At 41.1% G+C, this 23,199-nt stretch overlaps 1 protein-coding gene across 6 annotated transcripts in view; it reads left to right on the top strand.

Moving 5' to 3' along the window:
- Positions 1–23,199, top strand: part of MICAL2 (microtubule associated monooxygenase, calponin and LIM domain containing 2) — a 1,053,240-nt gene that overhangs the window by 460,439 nt on the left and 569,602 nt on the right. For 2 of the 6 annotated variants that reach the window (XM_078680924.1, XM_078680923.1), the window contains 2 exons: positions 8,034–8,122; positions 11,057–11,156. In XM_078680924.1, the coding sequence (XP_078537050.1) occupies positions 8,034–8,122; positions 11,057–11,156 (189 nt within the window). Of the gene's footprint in view, positions 1–8,033; positions 8,123–11,056; positions 11,157–17,607; positions 21,430–23,199 lie in introns of those variants that run through there. The other 4 variants (XM_078680927.1, XM_078680926.1, XM_078680928.1 and 1 more) reach the window with 4 other exon arrangements.

Raw genomic sequence — 23,199 nt, 5'->3', positions numbered from 1 at the left:
TGATAATTCAGGAATTCTCATTTTTCTCACTCCGCTCCTAATTAGATTCTGGTCTTTAAATCACCCTTCTAGGCCAACTTAATTAAGCTGTGGACCAGCCGGAGGATAAACCACCTTGGCCACCACAGTAGGGTGATTTACTAGTAATTAGGCATGTTCCAGGAAGAGTAAAGGGTGGAGACAGAATCTGCGTGTGCTAATTACTTTTTGCATTGTTCTTGGCCTGTGAAGGCTGAGTCCCACAGAAACAAATGATAACTATACCTCTGGAGCCTGTAAATGTAAATGTAAATGTAAATGTGTTTCGATTTATATAGCGCACTAATCACCCAGGGGTCTCAAGGCGCTTGCTTAGGGAACCCGTCCTGGTATTCCCTTGTGAGATACCCCGGCAGGGTATTCACAAGGTGAAAGCCAGGCATCCCGCCGCGAGGGGCCGTAGTGGAGATTAAGCAAGCTATTGCCCAGAGTCTCAGAGTGTGACCCCGTGAGTCGAGTAGGCACCGGAGCGAGAATTGTCGAGTCCGTGGAATTTTTGTGCCCGAGACCCGCCGAGGCGGGGAATCGAACCCTGGTCCACGGCTGATCTCAGCTTCCGGGTCTGCCGCCTCTAACCACTGAGCCACGCTTCTCCACTGTCACAGGAGGGGTTCCGATCTGAGGTTTTAGAGGGAAGGGATCAGGCAACAGTGGCAGCTAGGGGCACGACTTAGGCTCTCAGAGAAGATTTTTCAATGGGCTACTTAAAGGCTACATCTTGAAAAATGAAATGACAACATTCTGTACAGGAACATTAGGGCAGGGGTGGAGTGATGTGCCACCATAGCTTTGTGCAGAGGTACTTTACTTGTAGAACTTTCCAACTTAAAAACCTGTGAACAAAGGGAAGAGACCTTTGAGACCAGTCTGACCCCAGGGGAAGTGACCCTGGAAGAATGCCCAGAGGAATGACACTTGATCTAGTACTGCAAATATTTATTTAAGGACTTCTGAATTCATCTGGCACCCACGGATTAGGATTTGTTTCTCCGTGGCTAGTGGCCCTGACCCCCTGCCTCCTCTAGTGGTCACTAAAGGGATGGACGTTTTGGTGGCCCTGGATCTTCTGAGGACTTGTCTCCAGCAGTGTAACCTCTAAAAGTTGGGGTATTTTATGTGAGCTGCTTGAGATGACCCAAATGCTGTACGAGTGACCAAAGAAAGACATGGGACCTGGAGAGCGCAGTCAGGGGGCCTTGGGTTACTGCTCCGGACCCAGGAGAAATGCTAGGTGCCCAGAGAGAAGACAGGACCTATGGGAGGAGGGAAAGCAGTAAACTCTTTAGGGGGCAGGATGCCTGAAATAGATACTTTTCTTTCGCTAGAGCTAGCCACCAGGCGGGAATCCTAACTTTCCCCATCAAAAACAGTGAAATGGAACCAGAGAAAAAAGCTCTCTTCATGGGAGAGCTGACTGCAGGGCTGGATTATGTCCCTTTAGGAAATCATGTATTTTTGAAAGAGCTACATGTGTTGCTCTTGGTACCTTCAAATCCCAATACCAACAAGGAGGGCCAAGAGCTTTGGGGGTCCTTGCTCAAATTTAGGCCAGGAGGGGGCTTGTGCAGCACCGCCTTCGCAGTGGAGCTTTTGCCTCCCGGGGCTTCCAGTTCCTGGGTACCAACACAGAAAACAAACAGGTGAAGGGAAACTAAAATGACTGCCACCACACTCCATGTAAGGAAATGTCCCTGTTAACCCCTATCCTGGGGACGAAGGACAGAAGTCCTTGCTGTTGGGTGCTTTTCACACCCCTATTCCCCTGTCTGAGGCAAGCCCCCAGTGTGGCCAGAGGAAGGGAATGCCCAGTTTGGAATTGGAGGGACCTCTGTAACAACAACAAAAGAAGAAATCAAAAAACATATCCACACAGCATGAAGCCGGAGTATAGAAAAATGAATCACAAAGAGGCATGCAGTAGAAGACATGGGGGGTGGTTGCCTAAACTGAAAATTAATTGAACAGTGTCCAGGAAGGGAAGCGTCCTGTCGCACTAAGTTAAAGCATTGGTGCTGTTATCTGCACCTCTGAGCCAGGCAATGCAAACTTCCCCTGCATCTGGTTGGTGGGATGAACAATTGTGCTCTGAGCAATCTTTTGTAGGTGAAAGCTTTAGCCTGTCTTGTGCAAATCATGAAGTAAAGCAAGAATAAGAAAATGGTATTGATGACCATCATGCATTGTAGATCGATTCACTCACAAGTGGTAAACAATGGAAGCCACACCCACTGTCAATTCAACTTTGATTCTAACTTTATATAGTAATGACATGGGTTAAAAGATACCTATGCTACCTAGTATGTTGAATGGGCTCCCAACTATGTGTACTGCTAACACTTAATGTTCCTATCTGGTTTCCTTTTACTCTGTATATCTCATGTACTCTACTCTTGAAAAACAATGCAAGATGATTTTGTGAATCACTGTTTATCTAAACAGTTCAAACAGAAAGGCACATCATTGTTTACACCAGTATTGTGATAAATAAAGGGATTTCCATTTGTAAGTCCAACCAGTTAGAGCGCCCTGGCTTCCTGGTCATTATATCATCTTTGCTGTGCCCTATATTTAATGATATTTTAAGCTATATACCTGTTGTTAATTTTTTGCGATCCACCATCAATCTGGTTTGCAATGTTATTGTTTTCTGCAGGTCTGTAGGAAGCTGGCTCTCTATATACTATATCAAAATGAGGTTTAGTGAGCAGAGAGTCCAGTGAATCACCAGAGGCTTTACAGAGGCTAAAGTAAATAATACAAATGCTCTCTTGTGTGGTAGTGTGGGCAAGCAGTTAGGCTTCTCAGTGGGTCATGTTAAGCATTTGTTGTACACACGGTGGAATAAATGAGACACACACACTCAATGAATAAATCCAAGCCCAATTTATAAAAATAGTTCTTGGTTATATATAGTTTGCAGAACCACAGAACTTTGTCTTAAGTAAATACGTTTTGCAATAGAAATACCTTTCAATGTAAAAAATGGACACAGTGCAATTTTCAGACTTTGTAATATTGACCTAAGGGAGGAAGAAAACATTCAGCATGCATATAGGTAACATCGACTTACAAGACCAGACTTTAAAAGTTAAATCAACATTGGGCAAGGTTCAGTAAAGCACTAGCAGCACAGGGGCAGCTGGGTGCAGGGTGCAAATTTGAGGTTGGGCGCACAATACAAATCAATTGGGACCGGGGCAATCGGACCGGGGCTGCTTACAGGTAAGTAGCAGAGGGTTGGGATCCAGTCTCAGGGGTTGAGACAAGCACTGGACCAGGCCCAAAGCAGCACCAACACTACACCACTAGCAGCGGCCGGTTGCAGTGTGACAACACAGCGTTGGATGCCAAATGCAAAGCAATTGAGAAAGGCCCAATTGGACAAGGGCTGCAGGCTCAGGCCAGGAGGCCGGTTGAAGGACACCAACAGCTGGATAGGTACGTTGCAATGCTTGAGGACATAGGGACACCTTTGGTCCTCTTCACCAAGGCCCAGGGCGGACGGGTGCAGGGGTGTCTTTTGGTGTCGAAAATGCCTAACCGGAGCTGGTCGAGGTTGGGGGGCCCCTGTGCAGAGGCTGCACGCTAAGTCGAGGAGTCTGGGAGAGATCAGCTCATGGTGGGCTCAGGCTCTGGAGAGCTGGGGAACCTTGCTGAGACTGATCGACGACTCAGACCGGAGGTGTCAGGTGTAGAGGTGCAACGGGGGCAGGCTTCTTGTTCTTCAGAAAGAATACACAAACTACATAGAAGGGGGTCTAAGGGCTGGTTTATCGACTCATACTAGATACATGCCCCTAAATAACTGATTCTACACAAAAGAATATCTAGGAGTCTAAAAGTGAAAGTGAAATCTAATCACAAACAACTGTTGACGTGACAACTAAGAGAGGGGTGGCTGCTGTGTTAACCAATTGCACCACGTGATATAAGGACACCACATTCACGTGAAGCACTTACTCGAGGTGAGAATTTTCCCATCAGTTGTCTAACTGTACTGCCATATTTACATCATTTGGGTTCTCCTTGCCCAGGAGTCAATGCAGTCACAGTCACACAGAAAGAAAAAGTGGACTGTGAGGGTAAGAAGACCCACCGTTCTTGTCTAGTGGGCGGAAAACAGTGTAATAGGACAACTGAAAAAGCAGTGCAAATAAGTGTTTTAGTGAAAATATAAAATTAGGTGAGACTGAGTAGAAGGAAGACTTTTAATGTTTTCTCTCAGCTCCCTAAATCTAAAAAAGTGTGTGAAAACAGATTTAACAGAATATCTGCTCAGCGGGTGGTCAACATGTTTCTGCATACAGGGTAGTGCCCATGCATTCATCAGGACCTAGTTCGTGCTACTGCTGTAAAATTAGTGACAAAAATTAAAAGGGACAGATGCTCCACCACAATCCAATTTGTGTGGGGATCGCGCCTCACCTCACCTGGCTGCAGCTCAGGTAAATGAGGAGCACCGCTCTCTCCGTCGGTGTCTCCCGGCGTTCCTCTGCGCTTGACTGGGGAGGCCGTCGGAGAGAGCGGTGCTCCTCATTTACCTGAGCTGCAGCCAGGTGAGGTGAGGCGCGATCCCCACTCAAATTGGATTGTGGTGGAGCATCTGTCCCTGACAATCAGGTGATATGATTCCTTTTAATTTTTGTCACTAATTTTACAGCAGTAGCACGAACTAGGTCCTGATGAATGCATGGACACTACCCTGTATGCAGAAACATGTTGACCACCCGCTGAGCAGATATTCTGTTAAATCTGTTTTCACACACTTTTTTAGATTTAGGGAGCTGAGAGAAAACATTAAAAGTCTTCCTTCTACTCAGTCTCACCTAATTTTATATTTTCACTAAAACACTTATTTGCACTGCTTTTTCAGTTGTCCTATTACACTGTTTTCCGCCCACTAGACAAGAACGGTGGGTCTTCTTACCCTCACAGTCCACTTTTTCGTTCTGTGTGACTGTGACTGCATTGACTCCTGGGCAAGGAGAACCCAAATGATGTAAATATGGCGGTACAGTTAGACAACTGATGGGAAAATTCTCACCTCGAGTAAGTGCTTCACGTGAATGTGGTGTCCTTATATCACGTGGTGCAATTGGTTAACACAGCAGCCACCCCTCTCTTAGTTTTCACGTCAACAGTTGTTTGTGATTAGATTTCACTTTCAATTTTAGACTCCTAGATATTCTTTTGTGTAGAATCAATTCTTGTTCTTCAGGCCACAGAGTCTTTACTTTGAAGATGGTTGCTTTGTGAACAGGACCGCTGTTTTTGTGAGATCTTGGTCTTTATCAAGGGCAGGCAGTTCTCCCAAGGTTCTGGAGGTTGCTGGGCTGCACGACGAATCATCTTTTGGTGCACGATCGTCAAGGGCTGCAGGTAGGCCTGTAAGGCGGGCCAAGTCAGTAGTTTGCTGCAGTTTTCTCTGCTGGTGCAACTTTGTGGTGTCAGACTTTTCTTAGGTAATCAGGAACTGAAGTTAAAGGTCTGGGGAAGCAACCTAAATACTAGTCTTAGGGATGTTGCAAGGGAGTGACAGGTAGTGGCAAATTGGCCCCTTACCTGGGATGTCTACACCCTGTATTATGCCCAACTCTTGTGGAAGGGGGACACAGACCTAGCCCTGATTGGATAAGCCCCACCATCTTCAAGTTGGTGAGCACTGAAAAGTGTTTTTCACCTTGCCTCCAGCACCTTAGCGGTGGAGGTGGTAGGATGAGGGCCTTCTCCTGCTAACAGGAGAGGCTGGGGTAGCATTACAAAGGTGGGAAGGCCTTTGAAGCTCCCCTCCATGGATGGCTCTTCCTGACCAGGGGAGATGTGAACACCTCCACCCAGGAAAGGCATTGTTCTCGACCTCAGAGCATGCAGGCACTCTACCCATGAGGTCAGTACACTGTCTGGTGGTAGCAGACTTGCTCAGGCCAGTCGGTGACCACACTAAAGATTGGTAGGTTTCAGGGGACTCCTCTCAAGGGATCCTCTATGTGAAAATGTTAATAAATCTGACACTGGAATCAATGTAGGTTTATTATGCTGAGATGTTTGGTACCATACATCCCATACTTCAGTGAAGCCGTCATGGAGCTGGGGAACTCATAATGACGAGTGCCACGCCCATGTAATTACTGAGGCTTCTCTGGTCACTTACAATATCCAGGAATTGACAAGGATATTGTAGGGGAATATCAGCTCATGCAGATATGTCCTCACAGGAGATATAGTGCACCCTTCCTTAGGGATAAGGCGGCTAGAGGGTTATCTTCGCTATATTTCATAAAGTGTCTGTGGGTATGGCACACAGTGATGTGTGCCATGTCAACTCTTCAGTGTTTTATCCACCAAGACACGCAGGCTGCAGTGGCAGGATGCATGGGCTTGGTGAGGGGTCCCTTAGAGTTGTACAATTTGTGCTGTAGCCTTTAGGAACCCTCTTTAACCACAAGGCACTTGGTACCAGGGGTACCTTTTATGAGGGACTTATATGTGAGCTAATAGGGTGCTGATTGTGGTATGAAAAGATATAGTTTAGGGGAGGAGATCTAGCACATCAGTGCCGCGTCCGGCGCCATAACAGAAGCCGGTCGACTCGAGAAGGTGACACCTCAATGTCTGAAGGTGCGTCGATCGATGGCACCACCAACAGAGCCGGCAGACAAGAACTTGACACTGATGTCGGAGTCGGCAAACCAAAAGTGGGAGCCAAAGGTGGAAGCCGTAATGGGCTGTGCACCAGCGTTGCTGAGGTGTCAAACACTAGAGGCCGACCTGAAACCCAGGGCGAACCTACTGGCCGAGTTACGGGGACGACCTCATGCACCTCCGTGGGGTCGAAGGCGCTCCAGAGGGAGACGATGACCCAAGAGCAGAAAGAAGAGCTTGAGAATATTGTCTTCAACAGCAGAGTGGGGAACATCGGTAGGCACCGAAGAAAAGGTGCACCGCGACTTCGACCGCTAACACCAAGACTTACCTCCAGCCGTCGGAGTTGAATGACGCCCATGGAAACAGCTCCGAGAACGGATGCGCGATCAGTCCCTAGAACATTTAGGGGAACAAAGACGATGAGAAGACTTCGAAGACTGTGACAACCGCGCTGCCACAAGCTTCATTGAATGTTTCCTGTGTGCTTTCTGTCGCAGCTGTTGATAAGTGTCACACTCGTCGGAGTTGTGGTGCTCGCCCCGTCACCACATACAATTTGAGTGAGGATCCAGGGCGGACATTTGTCGACTACAGGACTCACAAGACTTGAACCCAGAGAACTGCTCAGTTGGTGAAAGATGTCAAGTAGGCCGAAAGCAGCCAGAGGAACTTCAGTGCAGATTCGCCTGTTAGCGCTTAAAAGAAGGAACTGATGTCGGCCCATCGGGGGAGGGCTTATATGGACTTTGTTGACGTCACATCCTGGAGATGATGTTGCTGCAGAGCTGCCCGACACCCTCTGCCGAAACGTCAAGGTACTCCTGGGAAAATTTCCTTATCCAGTCTGGCACCTGGGGAGGATTCTAAGATAAGAAATCTGTGGCTAGATCCTTTCTCTACCAGATAAGGCCTTACGGAAGGGAAGTAACTTGTCCTTTAAAACGATTTCAATTTTGTAAATGAGAAGCTACTTTATAATTTATATATGCACACATTGTAATATTTCTGTGAAAATATTTTTCATGAATAAAGAAGTACAATTACTCAACTTTCTTCAACATCTTGCATGATTCAAAAAGTCCTTAGTTCTTAATTTGGGACGGTTCTCATATTTATTCTTGGGCAATAAGGATATTATCTTCACTGACCTTGGAAGGAAGAAAATATGAACCTTTTGGATTCGAATTTGTGATACAGAGTTGTGATATAGAGTTTTTCTCCGATATCTGTCTGTCTATCTGTGACAAATCAAGTCATATAATGTGTGTGTGATTATAATTGTGGCGTTCTAATATGGGACTTAGAAGAAAAAGTCTATGATCCTGATTGTAGACGATTTTACTTTTCAGGTAAATTTTACTGCAAGCCTCATTTCATTTACTGCAAAACAAATAATAAGCAGAGGAAGAGACGGGTGGAGTTAAATGAACGAACACTGGTAAGTTGTTTGGTGTTTGGTGCAAAAGCGAATTTTCTTATGTTCTATTTCCACAGATTAGAGCCTCTTGATTTAGGTCTACATTTCAAAGGGTTTCGTCCAGAGATTACATGAAGATGACTCCTTGTTAGGCTAGCAGGAGAATTTGTGGGCCACTGTTTTATCATTGTCACAGGCGAATCCCTTGAAGCCCCCTGAAAATATTACTTGGCTTCAGATATCAGTAAATACAAAGCAAGTCTATGTGTTTCAGCTGTATCTCTCTAGCGGGCTGGAGCAAGATATAAGGTCATACAAGAAGCCCAGAAACAAGCATTATTTAAATGGCCAAGCTATGGTGCGGGAGGATACAATTCATCCAGTCAGAACTGTGTGAGACCAGTGCATAATTTGAGCCAGTGGTTGCAGGTAAAGCCCACCGGCACTCATTTTTGGGGACCAACACTTATTTTTCTTTAACAGACTAAGAGCAAGAGAAAAAAAACACAAAAGGGAGAAAGAAGAGGGATTAGAAAGACGGTAAAACCTGTGATAAAGGGAGAAAGCTGGGATGAAAAATAACAAGCAAGAGTCAGATGAAGAGGTAGGGATCGTCTGGTGGTGGAAGAAAGAATCAATTGGTGGGATGAAGACTACCCAGCCTTGAAATTCAGCACCCCAACCTTCAAAAGCACCAGCCATGGGCTTCCGAGCCCAACTTTGGGTTGCTGCACTTATTATTTTACAAATTGGGCAATGTGTGAGAACAAATTACTCCTAGGCTCTACAAACACAATAACGGGGAGGAAAGCCATTGAATCAAGAGAAGATGCGTGAGATAAATCACAAAGCCATCCAGTCATGAGCAAGGGTCTGACCTAAATCCCAATCTGAGCATATGCTATGTCTTGGAAAAACTCGGTCTGCCTGCTGACAACTATCACTGCCTGTAGCCTAAATCCAATTAACAGGGTTCACGCTGGGGAGCAGTAAAGGAGGCAGAGATAAGTGAGTTGCACCTGGGTCTTACTGGAGTAAATGTTCCACTGCCAGCTCTCCACCTGTGTATTAAAGGCTCGTCTTTTCCTATGCAAACAACAAAGAAAAAGAAAAGGTTGTGCCATGCTAGTAGCTGTTCCAGTGTTTGGTGCCCTCTAGTGGAGGGATTGCCATGGTAGACTCCTTAAATTTTACTTTGAATTTAAAATATAAATGCATTTGCAGCGTGGGGCATTTGGAGGCACGGGGTGCAGGGGCAAACAAACCCGGCTGCCCCTCTTGAGATAACTCTGCATAGGTTCTTAAAGAAGTTCCTTGCCTTTTATTTTCCTCATTATCAAGGCCATCAACAATATTTGGAGACTCCACCATGACGGATTTCCTAAGGTATCTTTCATAAATGTTCTAACACTCGCATAGGCACCTTAAAAGAAAGCTTTCTAAATGCAGATTAAATATGTTGCATCAAATTGAGCAGAGCAAACATGGAAACATAAGTTGCTATTGCTTTAAAATTCCAGCCCCAAAAATAAGTTGTGCCTCCAAAGTTTTTGGTTCATATCATTTGTAATTCTCGAATTCTGAAAACGTAGTCCACATTATTGGTTTTAGCTTCTTTTTCCTTGGTTGTGTTTCTCTTGTAAATAATAATAATGTTATTAACTTGTTTTATGTAGCGCTCTTCTGCTTTTTCTAAGTATTATTAATAACAGTGGCTAACTGTTACTCGTTTTAACTGTACTCAAAACATGTTGGCCTTTGTAAAGATGAACGACTAGTCGCCTTTGCTGGAATTCCAAGTTGTTGGAGTCTACACAGACTCCGCTACTGTCACTTTCCTTGTGTGCTCTGGAGTACAAGGATCACCAGAGGTGTTAAGTGTGCACAGGAAGTGCCCTAAAATATGGGGCTGCAGTGCTGCATACTTTGCTAATAATCTGGCTGTGGCGTGGGGTCTTTTATCTGAACCAGGAATGTAATGTTACTGACAGCAGTTGATGTAACCTCCTGGGCTGCTGTTTTTTCCAACCCTGGTGGTTTTGTTGTTTGCTGTAACCCAAGAATGAAGACTGCTATTCTCATGCTAGGTTGTACTGTCACAGTCATTACATTAGTCTCTGCTCTGGTCACAATGGATTGGTAGTACACTAACGAATATTATGGCTGGAAATTCCTTACACCGCTGCCAAGAAGCCTATCAGTTGTCATTGATGACATTTGTCACTAGTCCTGTGGACGTTTTGAATGACCCTAGGTCTCTTTTGTATCAGAAATATACTGTGTTTGTGCCTCCTCGAACAGCTGGACCTCAGCACATAGATGCTACAGAATTCCCAAAATGAAGCAGTCTACGTAAAGCAACCAATTGAAGGGCTGCTACTTAGAGGCGTTTTAAATAAAATGTTATTCATCCTAGGTAACACATTTTCTGATATTTGTGAGCCATCTCTACTGGGGACTCACTTGTCTGTCACATCAATGCGCATCATGTAGGTATCAAAACAAGGAAGTTCATTTTAGGACTTGGTCAAGGCTGCAGTGCCCTGGAGGGCCATTTGACAGTGAAGGTTATATGTCTAGTCTCTCACATCTTCACCAGGTTTGCTGAGACCTCCCAGTGCAAATCTGGGTATCAAGGACTCCAGAAAGCAAATGTAGATCATGACAGTGCGTGTAAAGTAAATGGGAGTGATTCATTTTGGATTTGGTGGTAAATAAAGATCTCTTGCCTTTTACTCTTGTAAGGTCTGCCAGCAACTGAGACTTCAAGTCTAAATTTGAGGAACTCTGAGGCAGGATTACCTTGATGAGTTATGCATTTGCGTACACAAAGTATCATTCTAATAGCTTTCTTTCTTAAATTGTCATTTTTTGAATAATTTATATTATTTTACATATTATATAAGCACTGTTTTATTGGATTTCTTACAGCCCTTTTTGCGTTCTGTTTTCTAGGACTGCCCTCAAGCATGGACTAGTGAGGAGGCCCCAGGATCCGAGTCTGTCACGGCCAGTGCTTTCACAACCGTTAGCAGTGCTGAGGACAGCTCCCCAGGTATCATGACTTCCTTCTTTAGGAAAACTGTAAGCTGGCCTCTAAAGGTGACCAGGGATCTGCTTGACTTCCCAAGACGCCTGTCTAACTGGATGCATGGGTTTCTGCACGCTGCCGGCCGCCATTTCAGGGACAATGCATATAACTATGGCTACATGTATGAGCTCTTGAGCATTGGCGTGCCTTTTCTGTGTGTGCTCCGAGAGGTTCTCAGCGACATGCACAGAGAGATGGAGCCAGTGCCGGAAAACCTGCTCGAGTGGGTGCAAAATTGGGTGCAGAATTCTTTGGGGGTTAAACTCTTGTGAGTGTCCATGTCGTGTGCCATTCAGATTTCCGCAATTAACTGCTGAATACTTACTGTACATATGATGCTCTGGCAGAGAGCTATACATTTCCCTACCAGTGATATGGTAGACCATGTTATGAAGGCCAGTGTCCATTTCCATTCCATTAAGGCCAAATGAAGGATATTCCACAGCCTTGCACTTTTTTTTACAAATCATTTCCACAAGCCTCTTTTTAGAGGCTTGTTTGCTCCTAAGACCTACTATTAGGTTTGGGCAATGATACTTCAGCAATGTCCTCGATATAATGATGTTGATTGGCCGAAGCCTGAATGAGCACACGCCTTTGCTTTTGCTACTCTTTTGCTGTGGTGTTACAAGGTACATGGTTGCCTTTGGCAATTATGCTATTGAGCTGTACATATATTCATGTTGCCTTTGTAAAAGAACCTGAGATTTTCTGAATTAACGAAATGTTTTTTTTATATAGTGCAATTCGATGTGTGCGAGATATGTTGTTGATTTAGTGGTTAGGACAAAATGAGTAATGTGTAGATTTAACCTCGATGCTCAGAATAGGGCCAGAGTCTATATGTACACTGTACTGAAGTTGAATCCGAGAACCTGTGTGCTTTAGTACTTTCTCGCCTCGCTACTGTATTTTTATGTAGAAAGTTTTAAAACTGCATTTTTTAAGAAAAACGTATATGTTGGTATATTAGTATGTAGAGCTTCTGTGAAATATTTCACAGGCTGCTTGTGTTGTCCATGAACCTTACATTTCAAAACTGTGCCATTCCAAAAAATGGCCTCCTGAAGCTTGACATTGATGGTAGACTACTAAATAGAAGTTTTTTTTTTCATTCAATGTTTTAAGTCTTTTGAAGGTGACTTTTGTAACTATGTGTAGACTGACAAGTGAAAGAGCCCCAGAACATTAAAACACAAACCACTCAACAAAAAGCACTGAAGGGTTTACCCTTGAACAGGGGACTGTATACCCATCCATAATCAATGTTGTTTTATTGGGCTCTGTGGAGAGTATTTAAGAAATACAAACGTGCCTCTAAAGTCATTGAGGAAAACCACATCTGAAGCCACTCAAACACTGGCAATTTAGTATGGAAAGTGGCACTCTGATTCCTCAAATATTTTGTCCATTTAAAATGATTAATTTACTATAATTTGTATTCTCTGTAAAAGTAGGAGAGGGGAAAGTGTAGGAGATATCACAGGTCTTATGAAATCCTGCCTCTGCCCCCCTTCCTCTTGATGGACTTCAGACTATGAGAGGCCGTCACTGAATGACAAACGACTGTTTGTAAGATTCCAGGTGTCACATTCTTTGTCTGTAAATTATGTCTTAAAGCAGACATCTAGAATGTGTTATGTTGCTAAGTGTGTGCTTAGGAGCAGGTAGCACCCTCCTCTTGGTTGCATGTGATGTGTCCTTAACTGCTGCATTCATTCTTTGAATGATGAAAGTGCAGCATTTACATACATGACAAGTCACAATTGTCATCCGAGTTGAGATGTCATATAAAAGGCATTCCTGAAGTAGCAGGCTATTGAATCTTTTCTGGTGCTACAAGGCATGGATGCTTTTTTCTGAGGTGGTAAATCATGGCAGAGTTTCCTGACACTGTCAGGTACAGAAACCATTCCCTATGTGTTGTGCCATAGAAGTAACTCAGGATGTTAGAAGGGACAATAGCCCTTCCTGGTGTGGTAAGAAATGAAAGAGCCTGCTGGTGCATTAAGGCACTTAAGTGATATCTGATGTTTTAAGACATTGTGGCAATTTCTACTGTAAAAAGGCATGTAAGCAATTTCTAATGAGGTAAAAAGTGGAATCCAATGCCGATTTAGAAAGTGGGCACTGTGTATGATTTGCTAAGGAATGGTGGTCATCCCTGGTGCAGTAAGGCAATGAATCTAATACTGACGCTGTAAAGCATTTATGCCATTTATTATGTGGTAAGTTGCCAAAGACTTTCGAGGTGTGTTAGTGCATCAAAGCTTTTCCTTATGTGGAGATGAACTGAATCCATATCTGACTTGGTAAGCCATTGATACCTTTCCTGGTGTGGTAGGGCATTCAAGTTGTTGTCTGAAAAAATTGGGTAGCTGTTTGACTTTGAGATATGTTCACCACAATCAGAAACCATTCTGAAGAGTTAAGCCCCAGATGCTGTTTCTGATATTCTAGTGGGTAGATGTTACTCTTGTTGTGAGAACTAAAATACATTCCTGATATACCAAGGCTCATTAGCTGTTTCTGATGTGTTATAGGCCATAGACCATTACTTTTGTCATGTTGCCTCTCCTGGTGTGACCAGTTATTAAAGCAGTTTGGTACATGTCTCGTCTTACGTTCTTTTCTGTTTCTGTGCACCAGTTTCTGCTTTTATGGTGAGCAGTACATATTTAGCTTTTTACCTGTCGGGCTTGTCAGGTTTGGTCACCGAGTTAAACACATGACCTCTTTTCTTTGGTGATGGCAAAATGAGTTCCTGCCACTCCCTAGTGCACACCTAGCAACACAAGTGTCAGGAAGTTCTATAAAATACCCCTTCCTTTTGAGGCATAGCGACCTCATGATGACTTTCTATGTGTCGGAGTTCACGTATGCATACTACTCCTGCCATACTACGTTTAGATCTGTCTTTGATTTGATTGCCAGGAGCATGAGGATAAAGCCTGCTCCTCTACTTTCATTTGTGATATAATTGGTCTTTGTAGTCTATAGAGTTCAGAGCTCCCAAGGAAATATTGCCTTTTTCTAATCTTATCATTAAAAGACCCTCTGAAGGTGATCCAACATCACTTTATACAGTATTACAACAAACACTGCCAAAATAAGTATTAATAGAGAAATTAAATATTGAAAAAATAGCTGTGTTGTTTATTTTTCATCAATTTTGATTTACTGCTTTTTCTCATGTAAAACAATCTTTGCCCAACGGGTTCTTTATTGAACATACTTTTATTGCATACAAATTAAATAGGACATGTAGTACTATTGTCCAAGTTCTAAAGGTTTAAAAATTCAGATTTTTGTACTTGAAATATTAAAATGGTACAACCGCTACATCATGTAGAAGGTCCTGTACAATTTGTTTACCATTTGAAAACCTCATTGTATGCGTGAAAGACAGAGGGATAACGTCAAATGGCAAGAAGACATAAAGCTCATCATGATAACCATATATTATGCACCACAGACACATTTTGGATGTATCTGCACATAATTGGTGCTAAAGGAACTTAGAATAAAAAGTCTCGAAATCTCATCCCTGAAGACCTTAGTGTAAGAGATGTTGCCATAGGTTTTGAAGAGTGTGTTCTGTAGGTTGCATCATTAACTTTGTATGTAGCCTTCAATCGCCTGCACATAGGGGGCATAGATTGCTTGTTCTCTAGAAAGCATAGTTTTGAATTATACCAAAGCACTCTGCTATTGACCATAAACAGAAAATTTGAGAGGAACAGAATATCTGTGTAGTTCTGGCTTCAGTTATCGAAACTCCTGGGATATCTACTAGGGAACTGATTGCTCTCTTGCCTTAGTAAATCCGACCATTTTCAATCAAAATAAATCTGAGAAGGAATATTTTCCGGTATTATGCCTTCTCTTGAAAATGCACTATCCCCGCTTTCGAACAAGAATTATTTTATAAAAAAATTCAGTATGCTCTGAAAGCCATTTGTGTTCATAAGGAGTTTCAAAGACATTTGTGCCCCAGTTTTTCATGGTGGTGATGTTTTCTAGGATATTCCTCGAGTCAATTTAGATTGAAGTGGGTCCTATACAAACATACCACTTCCTCATGTTGTATGATCAGCAGATATTCGGTAGCAGAATTTCCAATAGTCTACCTCTTTATTTGGCATATGGCATTCTTATGCCATTCTCAAGTTATTGCCAACAAAGCACTATTTAAACTCTATGTGGGATGAGCTCAAGGAGGGGCCTCTTTCTTGAGCCTGGCAAAGGTTGAATTGAAAGTAAGGCTCAGAATTGGTGAATTGAGCTTGTCTTCCATTAGTTCAATTCCACACTATCTCTACCACAAATGTTCAAAGGAGTGGTCAAAATGCAATGTTTAACACCATTTTAAAACTCCCAACCTCTGACAAATGTGCAAACATGACCATGCTTACAAAATCTGTAGAGCAGTTAAGTCAGGTTGGAGCCTTCTGGGCTACATAATGATATTTCTGTCAGAAACCATTCCGACCTAAGGTTCTTTATTGCAATATTGTTTACATGAAAGTAGTTTAAAATCCTGTGGCTACCTTTACAAGTTTCATTTCATTTTAGGGTGGTAGAGCCTCAAAATAATTTGGGCGTGGTAAAGCCTCAATTAATGCTTAAGGACTCTTGCTTGTCCTTGCTTGTTTTGCCTTCATCTGAAGTATGAATAAGCAGAGCTCCTTGACAAAGTAACCAAATTTAACTGCTGAATGTCAAAGTATTGATGAGGGTTAGTCTGAAAAAGCGAAGAAATAATTTTTTTGCATTTTTATGTGAATGTTTTTCATGACTGTGTATTTGTTTGGTTATCTAATAACGATCAGCATTATAATTTGCTGTTTTCTCCTTGAACTCTTTCCCCATCATTCTTGAACTTTTTGTTGAAGCCCCTTTATTTCAGCTTTGGGAGTCAGTCAAAATAATCTTTAACCGGTTAATTATAGCCATAAAAGATACATATTCCACAATAAAAAACACAATTTATGTCTGAAGTTAAAACCCAAGGTTGCAGCTGAAGAATATACAGTATGTCAAAAACATAAATCATGTCAAAAGATTAAAAAAACACAGTAGCAGATGAGATACAGTATTAGATAGAAAGGCATTAAAATGCATATGTATAAAAATATGTTACAATGGCACTTCAGGCTAGAAAAACATCACTGAATTAATTAATAACCATGCTACATTAAGGCAGACATAATCATTAGATAGCATATGTAAGAAAATTACGGCGGTTCTGGCCTGAGGAAATTTTTTCCCTCTTAATAGTGAAAAAATTAATTCCCAATGGGGAACACTATAAAATTCACACAACAGGGGAAAATGTAAAGTATCCTGGTTCGAAAAGTTGGCACAGCTACATGGGGCTGGGTTTTCAATTTTGTTCCAGCCTATAGGAACCGCCAGAAGCCAATGCATAGCTTTGGGAGTCATTCCTGGCCTCTGGTGGGCATTAACAAAGTCTTGTAGTATGCTCAGTGTCGAGTCAGTTATGCAAGAGAGCTTTGCTAAATCAATATAACCTACTAAGCGGCAGCAATGTATGAATGTTCCCCCAAATTCCCTGGTCCTGCAGCATAAAACCATACAGTACTACAGAACAAAGGGTATGGCTTAATACCCTTCACCCCATTTTGTTTTTATGAAAAAAGGTGCTGATGCAGAGAGTCAAAAATTTATGGGTTGATGATTATATCCTTAGATGGAGACATGCAGTTTTGTTCACTTTACATTTCAAGGGTAATTGAAGACGTTCCTTAAAGATTGAAAAATTGAGATGTATAGTTGTGAATTGCAGCATCTGTGATTTCCCGCCATTTGTATTTTTCATGATTTACTGTAAAAAAAAGACTGCAAAACTAGTTTAGCCACATTAGCTTCCCGTCTTCTCCAGTAGAAAAGCTCATCTATGAGAACTACACAATGGCAGGGCTAAAGATGTTCCCTGTCAATACTTGAGGGTTCTCTGTAGGGTACAATTATATTCTACCAATGAACTGCTTCAATGTAATGTTACACATTTTCAAACAGGAATCCAAAGTGGTTTTTTGGATGCTTCTTGTTGATGTGCTAAAAGGTGTGGGACACCAAGAAAGTAATGTGTACAGAATAGTGCTTAAAATTGATAAGATATTGACATGTTTTGCAAAATCTTTACAGTGACCATTCTGGTTAAAGTTGTACATGTAGATCTTGAGTGACGGTGCTTTACTGGAAATGTGTACTATGTGCTAACAACTGTGTTCACTTGAAATGAAATCTATGAGAGCCAATACTTTATGGATAATGTTTCCTCGATTTCAAGATCTTTCTGGTTTATTGAATTTTATTCACCTGTCACCTTAAACTAAACTAAGACTTTCCTTCTGAACATCTTTCCTTATCTTTTTCACATTGCGTTCAGCTCAGTACAACATTCCTGTGCTACACCCACTCATTGGCTGAAGCATTACAGCTGTAAGGTGATTTGCTCGGCTTGCCAATTTTAGGATTTTGTGTCTAACCTCTAACACTGTTCGAGTTTGATAACACAGTCTGGTTTTAACCATATTGTAATATTGAAATCCTTGTGTGCCTGGTATATTAATTAATGTCAATGTTTGTTTTGATCTTTCTAACAACTTCTGCTGATATAATATGCATCATGTGTGGTTTCACAACTCTTTATTTGGTTATTTAGAGGATTTATTTTTTCAAATCCATTAAATGTGCAATAATTTCACAGAACAAGAATCAAAAATGTCCACCTTGAGATGTCTTTTTCTAGCATAGCCTCCTCTCTTAGCGCTATTTTACAACCTACATATAGTTATATAGTTTTAACATACAATCTTTATACTTCGTCAGGGCACTTACACCTAAAGCTAATGAATGTTTTAGTTTTTTAGACGAAAATTAAATATAGGCACTTTCAGATATGTGGTTGTTAGGGGCAAAGAAATGTATGTACATTTTTAAATAAGATTCACTAATTTCTGGCTAATAACCCTCAGGATAAAATGGCATCTGTGCACAATTTTGTAGTAGAAATACTTGAATAAACACACAAGTGCTGCATGCACTGAATGCTGACATCTACAATGTTTTTGAACTCTGTTACACAGCTGTATGGAAATGGGTGTTTTAATGTTCGAACACCATCCTTAGTTTGTTTACTGCCAATTATACAGATTTATGAATTTAAAGGTACTACATTGAGATTATGTGCTTTCATTAGGCTGGGATCTTGTCTTTTGCTTGTGAGTCTGGTTAAAAGTAGGTACAGGTTTGAAAGTTTGTGGTAGAGCCATAGTTGACTACATCTATGTAAGCCTAATATTCTTTGAGTTTCTCTGCATTTTCCCAGGCAGTGAGCTCCAAGAGTGGGGCTATCTATATAATTCAGAAGACTGCTTAAGTGTAGGAATTGCCTTTTCCATGGACCATACAGTTGAGCCAATGTTCGAAGACGTGCCTTTGAGAGGAGCACAGTTTGGCTTTGATCAGACTTGGTGCCAACCAAATACTTATAGAGAGTGGCTGATCTGTGTGCTTAGGGCTGCTAAGGCACTTCAGCTGATGGCTTTCTTTTTAATGGGCTCTTGCGAAGTGGTTTGCCCCTTGCTTAGTAAACTTTGGCAAACTTAGTGTATTCAGCTGTGCAAGAATCATTACTGTTCTGAATACATGCCCTGGATCTAATCTCATTTCTATGAGCATTTATGGAGGTTTACGACAAAAGGATTAAAGGTTGTATGTATCAACGAATGCCTCTTTCTCTTACATCTCTTGTAGTACATGCCAGTGCCACAAAGACTTCTCTCGATTTGTGAAATAACTAGTATCTCTAGGCTGTTGCAGTTATAAGATTTAAAAAAAACATAGATGTAGTTAACTATTACATCCTGAAACGCATACTAACAGGGGTAGGGTGTTTTGGACATGCCCGACTTGGGGATTTATTAAGACCATATGGGGTCTGGTGGATCGGTACTCATAGAGAACATAAATATTTCTTAATTACTTCTTTGACAGCAACAGAGCTTTCTCTGAAGAGCTTAATTTATAATAGACACAATGTAATGGAAATGTGCCTTTGTTGTGCTAAAATATGTATCAGCATATAGTATTAGCCTGTGACATTTGGATTCTAGAGAAATAATGGGGGGGGGGGCGTGGAGTGCATAATAATTGATGTAACCTCTTTTGAGGGTCCAAGAATTACAGCTGGACCGTCTTAGTCAATAATGGAGTTATAGTGAAATTTCAGCAAAGCAGGGTTTCTAGTTTAACATTCAAACGTTATGTAATTGTAGCATGGCGTTGAACGTTGATACCTTGAGGTGCATTTTAGCACACTCTGGTAAATGGCAGTTTGGGTGAGCCTTGCAGCCATGATTCTTGCTTAAATGTTATGACTCTCACTTCCTTCTTCATGGTCCTTTTTTGTGTCCAAACTCTACTTTTGTTAAAGCTTCACATCTGTGATCTCTTCATACACACTTGGTGATTCGAACTGGACCTGGGTTAGTATACTTGTTTGTGTTGTATAATTGAGATGCACAAGCCCTGCCTCTCAATACTGAATTCTGCTCAAGTTAGAGATGGAACTCAATTTAAAACGTGACCTAACCTAAAATTGAGGAAGTATAATCAGGGGCTAGAAATGGGGCCGGTTTGCCTTTAACTTTTCCAATAGTGTGGCTTCATAAAACACCAAAGAGTAAGCTTGTCCATCACATATGTAAGAGTATATAGCTGCAGTATCAAAAATCTGTGAACCCTGAAAGGTGTCACATTTATTAAAAAAAATAAAGAAGGATATGGACTAAATCTCATCCATTGAACAGGAATGCTTTATCTGCCCCCTCCCCTACCACCACAGATATCCAACAATTAATTTCTTTAATCCCTAAGCGATGTAGTAGTGGGAAAGGTGTGCCACAAGCACTTGTTCAACTGATCTGCACATGTACCTATGTGGAGCATGATCTCAAGAAGGAACAGAGATGTTCAACATGCACTCTCCCATTGTTGAACATCTTCCCTAATAAAATCGAGTACTATATTTCTATATATATTGAATTGCATATGTTTAATACACATTGAAGTTATGTTAAGTTAATGTTCTTGTTCAGACATTGATCTCATCTTCTCAAGGTCATGATGATTGTTGTAAACTGAGACCTTACCCCGAAGATGGTTATATCTGGCATGATGTATACGTTGGTATTAACCTAGTGTATCCCAACGTAACTAAATAAAGTTATTACATATACACTATATGAAATCTCAAACTACCCAGCCCTAGGTTGAGCCTTATGTGAGAAGCCCAGGTAAAGAACAGAGTGAATGAGAGCTGGCTACCTACACGAATTCTAATATTAAGGCTTAACAAAAAAAGTTCTCTTAAATAAACAGAAGACTCTGTTACACCAGTAGTTGGCAATTTGAGCAACCCCCTAAAAATGTCTATATTTTTTATACAGGACATGATGCTCAAAGATTGGTATGCGGTAGTTATGCGATTCCTTCACATCTCATCAAGTAGTCAAGACTTGAATTTTTACTAGATTATACAAAATCTGTTCTTTGTGCAAAAGGTGCTTAGAATTACCTCACTAACATTTCTGAATGTTTTAGCCACATGACAAAAGCTGTCTCAAACATATAACAGATTATGCCCGGGGTTATTACAGGTAGTTGGAACTAGCCTTATTTTGGACATCTCGTTAATCTTTAATATTCTGAAGTGAGCAACCGAGTAATACACATGTCAAATACATAATACAAAGCTCTTAAATCCGAATACTCTCGAATAATTTGAAACTAATATTCTTTGAACCCACGCTCACTGCATTGGCATTTGTTTTGTGTTCCTTGCATGCAATGAACGAGGCTGCTCATGAAGGCTTCCCTCCCTTACTAATCGATGCATGCTGCATTACAGTCGCCTGTCCAAAGAATCATCTTTATTGTTGCAAATCCACTGTCCTTGCTACATCTCTCTTTTCCCTTCTGTTGCAGAATCTACTTTCCTTTAAAGAATCTCAAGGAGTCCTTCTCTTATCTTATATTTCTCTCTGCCTTCAGATCTTAAATTAGCCCACTTTATCCAAGTTACTGCTTGTTCAAATCTACATTTCAAATTGTTATGTTGAGTCTGTATTTTGTACAGAATGAAAATTGTTGACATTTATTTATGTTTTTTGATGCTGTAAGCAGAAAATAAATTTAGTACTTTATACTTTCAGTGTCTTCCTCTTTTCTGCCTCAATTTCTCTGGTCTTTGTTCATGTTTGGTATCTTGTAACAGTTACATTTACAAAAGGATCAGGTTAATGGACATTGAGTAAAGCAGTGTTTCAGAAAATTTCTTCCCATAGTGTAGTCAGTATATAAGCACATTTCAGAGAGTGACTAGTGTGAACAAAGTTAATTGTTGTTGAGTCGGATCTGTACTATGTTTCTGAGAAAGCAGGCTATAGGCATGTAAAATCTCTTCCATTTTGCCCTATAGCTGTTCGTAACCACAATTCAAAAAGCTACACCACAGCATTAAAAGCAAAACTTAGCTGAAATCAAGAAGCTACACAAGAAACCACACAAAACAAATCAAGGAATGATTATGCTGTGGTCTATTTTCAGTTTCAAATTATGATCACAAACATACATGTCAAGGATAACATCACAAAAGTAAACATGTTAGTATAGTTTTCTGAACCAGTTGGGCACACTTTTTATAAGCAACATTTTCGTCATTTTTTATTTAAAGTTAATTGTGGCCATGTATGTAGGTTGTGATACGGTTTGTTGGACCGATTACATTCTGGGGAACCACACTGTATAGATGGAAAATAAAAATGAGGAATCCCAGGTTCATGCTATTTATTTTTTCACATTACAGCCTGTATATTTATCAATTTTTATGTGGTTTGTTACAGTGGTGTTTATGCATATTTATAGTTCTGCTTTGATTTTTTGAAGTTGAATCAAGCATGTTTTCACATCCATGTAACCACTACATTTACACCCTTAGCACCTTGCCATATAAAATACAGTGATACGCGTATCTGAAAACTGTAGCACCACAGAGCAAACCAGAAACATCTGTGGCTATTTAAGCTTGTCTACGAAATCTCAACTCTTTAACACTCAGTGGTGTAAGTCTGCCCAGTTGTTGACCATGCAGGCATTACTGATAGCTTTCAAAATCTTTCAAAGGAAGGGCTATTTAACATTTTTCAATATTTTATATGAACACTGGCAAAGAAATGGGTGTTTTACTTCTGGATTTGCGTATGAACATTACTAAAAACGGAAAACTGGAAGCCGATTTTCTGACTAAGGCAGTGGGCTTTGATATGCCCAATGCTCCATTGTTTTTCGAGACAGTTTATCATTTTAAATCAACTTAAAGTTATTTGAAGCTTTTTTCTGCGAAGGGTAGGCAAACAGCTTTGCAATTTGAGGCTTACAAAAAGTTGGTGGGCGCTTAGCATTCTAATGGATTAAATAAGAATTGAACATATTTGGAAAACATAATTCTAGAACCATCTACAATTTCGTTGAACAGCCTGTAGGGCGCACAACAGTGAAAACATACTGAAAATGAGCAGAAAGGTAATAGTATATACCCTTTTAATTAAGAAAGGCATCTGATATTTTTTTAGAAACTAACAAATCACATAAAAAAACAAACCAAATTAAAACAAAAATACAGATGAGAGAGATATATGTGGCCATACGTTCTGTGGCAGTAGTGTTCGCACTCAGTTCCTTATTCTTAACACTAATATATGTATTTCATATTTCCAAGGCTAATGAGAATCCACTCATTTCCATCCATTGTAGTCTTCAGATGCGATACCTATCTGGTCAAACCTCCTTCACCGCACAAATGTTAACTCCTTCCAAACACCTATAATTATACAAGTATCAACAATAAAAGCTGTGGATGAGCTCATCTGTGATTTATTATCAAGGTAGTTTCATCAGTGTAGGTTTGTCAGGACAG

Source organism: Lissotriton helveticus, chromosome 3_1 (assembly GCF_964261635.1).
Source record: "Lissotriton helveticus chromosome 3_1, aLisHel1.1, whole genome shotgun sequence".
In the NCBI taxonomy this organism is placed as follows: Eukaryota; Metazoa; Chordata; class Amphibia; order Caudata; family Salamandridae; genus Lissotriton; species Lissotriton helveticus.
Note: the sequence above shows the minus strand (reverse complement) of the source record. Positions and strands in the feature narration are given on the sequence as shown.